Here is a 6,216-nt window from a genome sequence, read left to right as displayed (position 1 = left end):
AAAAAAAAAAAAAAAAAAAAACAAATTTTCAAGAGTTGGGTTGGGGGGTGGGGGTATGTAGGGTCCACCAGCAATGTGACTGGTCCTAGCTATATCTTCATATATATAATACGGAGTGTATATATATTATATAATAATGTGTGTATACATTATAAAATTATATATATTTGTTGGGTGATGTTGAAGGGTTACTGTATGAGTACATGGGATTTCTGAGCCTCTGAGAACTCCATACTCTCCCCAAGCAAATTTCTTGACCTTTCTGTATGTGATACAATCGATGCTCCCATGCACCTCTCTCTCTCTCTCTACAAATATATACAATATATATGTATGTACACGTTACTTATATATGTAACATATATACGATTCTCCGCAGAGTCCGTTGGATCATTATTTTTTCTCTCATTTTATTATATACTCAACAACCTTATCTTAATGTTTTCAATAACGTGCGACTTTTGAACCCAACACTAGACACGTACCACAAGGGGGAATCTGGGCCTGTTCTTAGGATTTTAAATGCATGCCTCCTTCCTTCAGTCCATACGACCAAACATGGGTTGTCTTTTTATTTTCTAACCATGTCATATGATAAGTTTGATTGTTATAGTGAGATTAATTGAATTTGTCTCGAGTCATCATATCGATCATGGGATTTGTTTTTTCCGTCCGAATAAATCAGCTGTGAGCAATGTCAATTTACCTTTTTATGGTAACTAAATTAATAATCTGATCACTAATTTGACTGAATTGAAGTTGCTCTTGTTTGAACAGTTGAACTGACTTTATAATTATATAGTGGGTCGAACCTGAACCTGAACCGAAACTGAATTTTATTTAAAAAGAGAAAGTAAAAGGTGAGTAACAGGAGTTACATGCAGCCTTATAGATTGGAAGTAGGGGCCATAAATGGAGCCTTTATGCTTTCTTTTCTTCCCATATTCTTCTGTAGGTGGCCTCCATGATCATGGAAGTTCACTTGGGTTATCACTGCCATCATACCTTTCTCCAGTTTATGCTTCGCCAGCCATCTTTGCACCTTCCCAGAAGTAGTCTTGGGAACGCTTCCGCTCTTTACAAGAACCAAAATTCCCACTGGGGCACTAAGACCATTCTCTTCGTTCAACGCTGCTTCTCTCATGGCTTCGCACGCTTTACCCAGAGCGTCGAGTCCCACATCGGTTCTCTGCAGCTCGGCTACGAGAGCTATGGTGCTTGAAAACTCGAAGGCGGCGAGGCAGCCGCCGCGGAGGAGATGAGGGCAGGCGTTGTATGCTGCGGTCTCTATGTAATGAGGGTGAATTGGTGGCCGGTTTGGGAGTTTAATGGCGTCTGAACACCGGCCGGTGACGTATAAATACCGTTCTTCTCCGCTGACAACTCCCCTGTCGTCGGTCCGGACAAAGCATTGGCGTATTAAGGTGTTTCGAAACCTGGCTCTGACACCACAAAAGTTACAAATATGTTACAAATATAAGACAGATAAAATGAGACAGGAACACGGAGTTCTTATAGATGGGACAGATTGGAGTAGAAAATAGATGGGACAGATTGGAGTAGAAAAGACTTATAAAATAAGACAGAGGGAATACTATACCTGGCATGAAAGACTTGGCGGGTTAGAGAAGGGTGGTGTAAGTAGCCGGAAGCATTGCTCGGAGATGAAACCCAGATTTCTCCTTCAGTCCCGTCGTCAACTACCGCCTCCGTTTCCTCATCCACGACCAATATTTCAATCTCTTCTTCTTCCTCGCCATTGGTGGGGAGCTTAGCGCTGGGTAATAGCTGGTTGTAGGTCGGGAAATCACAGACGCCACCATTGCCATTAACTCTCCACGCCGTTGAAACGAAGGTGCAGTTTTCTGCTAACCCGTAGGATGGAGAAATGGCAGAAGGATCAAGCCCGTAGGGCTTACACATTTCTACGAATTCCTGAATTGCAGACCGGTAAATCGGCTCGTTGATGACGATCAAATTCTTCATGCAAGAAAGGTCTATAGAAGTAACAGAACCGGCGCGTTGGTCCACCGCTCCACGCCGCAAAACCAGTGGCAAGGCGAAAGACGGCACCGGAGTGCAGGTGGCTTTGTAGTCGGAGATGATCTCGAGCCAGATTCTGGGGCGGCGCACGAATGCATTGGGAGATGTTAAGACGCACGTGGCGCCGGAAACGACGGTGAGAAGGAGAAACATGAGGCCGCAGTCATGATACTGCGGCAGCCACGACACGATAACGCTGTTGGGGTGAAGATCGTAGGCTTTTCGTGCTGTTCTAACGTTGTGTGCTGCCGCGCCGGCGGTTACGAGGACGGGCTTAGGAATCCCAGTTGCCCCTGACGTGTACTGAATCAAGTACACCTCCTCAGCTCTGCACCCATTGTACCAACACTCATCTCCCTTCTTAAACTCCCACCTATATAAATAAATTTATTGTATTATTCTGTGTCTTAATTTAGGCACATGACCATTGTCCAAAATTATATATTATATAAACTTAAAAGCAAATTAATAAAGACAAGAAACAATATTTTCTTACATGGTATCAGCATTATTGTTTTTGATTTCTTCCATAGGAATCCATTTTAGTTCCTGCAAAAGCTTAGAAAGCCGCGTGTTTGAAGAGGGGGCGGATATATACTGTCTTACACTCTTGATGTACTCACTTTCTGCAATGGCAGCTTTTGGGTTTGTCTGGGAAAGAACTCTCACGAGATGATGAAAATTCTCCCCGGCAAAAGATGGGTCAGGAGGAGAAACTGGAACCACCAACAACCCAGCTCTTTGACACGCAAAAATGATCTCCACAAGTTCAAGACCCGGAGAACATAAAACAACAACTGTGTCACCTCGTTTCAAGGAACCCAACAACCTTAAAGAAATGCACTGAACTGAGGTGTTTAACTCCTCATAGGTGAGCCCAGAGCGGTTTGACTCGTCTTCAACCCAGATAAACGCCGGTTTGGACTTGAAAGCCGGAAGCTTTGCCCATGTTTTGAGGTAAAGATCGACCACCGGCTGATCGGGAAAATGAGGATCATAGTTTTCGTGTTTCATGGCTGGCTAGCTCTGATAGATTCTTGTTTTTTGTCGGTTTAAGGAAAGTGTTGGGTTGTTTGTTCCTTAAATACTGAGACAGGTAAGATGTGAAAGGTGTTTGACAGTGGCGTGTGAAGATGAATACGAAGGAAAGAGAGGGAATTTAGGCAGATGCGAAGAGGATATCCTATGAGACAACGTTGTAATCGGCGTCGTTTCTGCATGTTGTTAAGCAGATCCCCGTCATGTTTGACGCTTTATAGGAATCTTTCCGTCATCTTCAAGGGCTAGCAGCGATGTGACTCCTTCCTTCCTCTTAGTCTATCATTAACAGTAAGAAGATTCAGTATATGAGCTCCGTTTGAAAGAACATGATTGAAATATATGTTTAACCCGACACCGATCAGAATATATTATTAATGAATTCTCCTATGGGATCCGTGGAAAGGATATTCTGTAATTCCAGAACTTGCCGTTTTCATCATCTCTCTTTCTTTCAAAGAGATAAAGGGAAACCAACAAAATTGCAGATCGAAGTTTATTATTCTAATCTTCATCTCTTCTCCCCTTCACACAGTATATTTTTTTATTTTCATTCCTGGTTCCAATTATTCAATCAAGAAGTGGCTCAAGAAGATATACAAAAGCTACATACAATTAATTGTTTTTTTCTAAAAGAGTATGATTGGATAAAACCAATTGAAATACATGTTTTATAGACTGAGTACTCCATCAAGATTGTATTGACAAATATTAAACTCATTCAGTCGTTTAAAAAAAAAAAAAAAAAAACTCATTCAGTCAAATTATATTCTGACCCCATGAATCCATCATAGAATCATAAAGAGGTAAATTCAATTAATCTGACTTCAAAATCCTACATCAAACTATACACTTCTAGTACAATATTCTTGGCTGTAGGAATCACACCCCACCTTGTATATGTAGAAGCTTTAAGTGAGACTTCTTATCCGTTAGGTCAATGCATGTGTATTATCCACTAGGTCAATGCATGAGGGTTATTTTTGTCATTTTTGTCCGTTGTAGTTGTGGTGGAAGGGAAGCCGTTTGATCGGCAAATGACAAATTATTATGTGGATCCGGGTTTAAAATATACTATTTTCATACTGAATGTTCACAAATTTACATAGTAAATGTTCACAATTCAAATTGTAAAAATTCAGTAGGTAAATGGACACGGGTTCACCTGGGTCCATTGTATAACTATTGTCGGCAAATGAGGCGGGCTGAGCGTAATTTGGGCTTAAGAAAGTGGGTCACTAACAAGATTAAAGCCCATTTTAATGTGGGCTTTAGTGGGTCTGGGCTGTAATTTAGGCATTTTTTATCTTCTCGGCGTCTCGGCGACCATAGAGAGTAAAGTGCAACACTGCTACTCCGGTCTCCGCCACAGTATTCGGGAATCTCTCTGCGCAAAATGGAAGGAAATACTTCGCCATTTAAGGTGATTATAGTAATTTTATCTTCATAGCTAATGGCGTCTTGTTAAGCTTCCACAACCATAACTAGGAATTAGCTGGATTATAACGATGATTGTCTGCTAATCTCTTGTAATGACACCACAGATTTCTACTTACGTTTTTCGTGAGTTATTAGTATTATTTTTTGGATTTGAATTAGTATATGTAAAATTCAATTTATAATTTTCGCGGTTGCAGCTAATCTTGGGTTCTGCTTCAGCGCCACGTCGACAAGTTTTAGCTGAAATGGGATATGAATTCATCACCATGGTAATCCGCCCACAATGTGTTTGTTGGAAGTACTTTCGTTGTTTCTTCTGGGAATCGCAAGTTGAGTTGTGTTATGGCTTAGAGTGCAGACATAGATGAGAAAGCTATTCGTAAAGAGAAGCCTGAAGATTTGGTTATGGCTCTTGCTGAGGCAAAGGTTTGATCTTTTTCAACTTAAAGTTGCAAACTTTCTTGTGTCTCCATTAGGATTTAAAATGCATTGTTCTTCTGTTTGGGGAAGCATCAAACTTTTTTCCTGTGCTCTTAATTTTATAGTACTTGTCACATTGTCTTTGGAGTACTATATTGTCTATATATATAGCTGACATAGACTTGTAATTGGAATGTTTCGTCAGGCTGAAGCCATCATACCGAGACTTAACATTGATGAATCTATGGAAGATGCTGAGCCAATGCTTCTGATTACATGTGACCAGGTGCATAACATTTCTGTTGCTGTTATTATTTATGGTTAAATATCTGCAGTTCATGATACTTACTTGAAAGTGATTGGTTTTTAATTACCTACGTAAAGAAAGAAATATAGTGTAGTTAATCTGTGACTCTAAATTGCAAGCTCTTCCTGAGCGGTGGTGTTGGTTGTTTCTTGAGTTTGTGTTATTAGGATTGCTGCTTCTCCATAGAATTTCCGTTTTCTGGACTAACTCTAGGAAGCAGATTTTATAATTCAGCCTTATATTGCATGCACTTTTTGTCCGAATGCACATTGGTGGAATAGAGCATGTTTCTTTTTCTGGGATGTTTATTATATTTCACTTCATTAGCTCCTCCCTCTGTCCTCAACAGACGCACACCCCTCCTCCCTCCCAGTTCAGGTGAGATCTTTGTGTGCTAATGTTTCTTACTGCTAAATTGAAATTATTGGAGGTGGTGGTGTATGAGGGTATGATCAGGGAGAAACCAGAGAACAAAGAAGAAGCACGGGAATTCATTAAAGGTCTGCTGATGATTTCAAACTGATCCTTGCTTTTGTAGATTCATTTTTTTCTTGTGTTCTTACTCTTGTAATTTCAGATTACTCAAATGGACAAGCAGCAACCATTAGTTCTGTTCTTGTTACAAACTTGAAAACTGGGAAGAAAAGAGGTGAATTGGATAAAGTAGAGGTACTGCACAATTCTAAACGATTTCTATTTTGATTTATTCTGATTTTTAGGGCTCCTAGATATATGTTTTTTGTTTATGTATATGGAATTTACTCAATGATCAAAACTTTACTCTCTAAACTGGCATAGATATCGAACAATGCAAACTCAATTCTGCACATCTAACAAACCGAAGAAAAAGCTTTTCTGGTTTTGGGCAAGTGAGTTTGCTCAAAGTCAAAATGACCACCATGCTATTATAACACCCAAGCAAGAATGAAGATTTTGGGGGGGGGGGGGGGGGGGGGGAAAGGAGGGGC

The 6,216-nt window shown here is 40.4% G+C and overlaps 2 protein-coding genes across 2 annotated transcripts in view; one reads left to right on the top strand and one right to left on the bottom strand.

Moving 5' to 3' along the window:
• Positions 1 to 1,828: 1,828 nt before the first annotated feature.
• LOC116013430 (long-chain-fatty-acid--AMP ligase FadD28-like) lies at positions 1,829 to 3,057 on the bottom strand. Its single transcript, XM_031253182.1, has 3 exons — positions 2,540 to 3,057; positions 1,949 to 2,416; positions 1,829 to 1,865 (listed from the first exon to the last, which is right to left on the bottom strand). Exons 1-3 carry the CDS (start codon positions 3,055 to 3,057, stop codon positions 1,829 to 1,831), a joined length of 1,023 nt encoding a protein of 340 aa, XP_031109042.1.
• A 1,352-nt stretch (positions 3,058 to 4,409) lies between these two features.
• LOC116015194 (7-methyl-GTP pyrophosphatase-like) overlaps positions 4,410 to 6,216 on the top strand; it is a 4,740-nt gene continuing 2,933 nt past the window's right edge. The window contains exons 1-6 of the mRNA XM_031255222.1: positions 4,410 to 4,504; positions 4,719 to 4,790; positions 4,873 to 4,947; positions 5,147 to 5,227; positions 5,679 to 5,748; positions 5,826 to 5,917. Of these exons, the coding sequence (XP_031111082.1) occupies positions 4,478 to 4,504; positions 4,719 to 4,790; positions 4,873 to 4,947; positions 5,147 to 5,227; positions 5,679 to 5,748; positions 5,826 to 5,917 (417 nt within the window). The 5' untranslated portion in view covers positions 4,410 to 4,477. The remainder of the gene's footprint in view (positions 4,505 to 4,718; positions 4,791 to 4,872; positions 4,948 to 5,146; positions 5,228 to 5,678; positions 5,749 to 5,825; positions 5,918 to 6,216) is intronic.

This window comes from Ipomoea triloba, chromosome 1 (genome assembly GCF_003576645.1).
Source record: "Ipomoea triloba cultivar NCNSP0323 chromosome 1, ASM357664v1".
Taxonomy (NCBI): domain Eukaryota; kingdom Viridiplantae; phylum Streptophyta; class Magnoliopsida; order Solanales; family Convolvulaceae; genus Ipomoea; species Ipomoea triloba.
This window is presented reverse-complemented; position numbering and strand designations above follow the sequence as displayed.

What these genes read in the sequence shown, in the direction of transcription:
- LOC116013430 (XM_031253182.1), bottom strand. Translation starts at nt 3,057, where the DNA reads ATGAAACACGAAAACTATGATCCTCATTTTCCCGATCAGCCGGTGGTC. An exon ending in AACAATAATGCTGATACCAT is followed by an intron (nt 2,417 to 2,539) that starts GTAAGAAAATAT and finishes TTATTTATATAG; the next exon opens with GTGGGAGTTTAAGAAGGGAG. An exon ending in ATCAACGAGCCGATTTACCG is followed by an intron (nt 1,866 to 1,948) that starts GTCTGCAATTCA and finishes ACGGGTTAGCAG; the next exon opens with AAAACTGCACCTTCGTTTCA.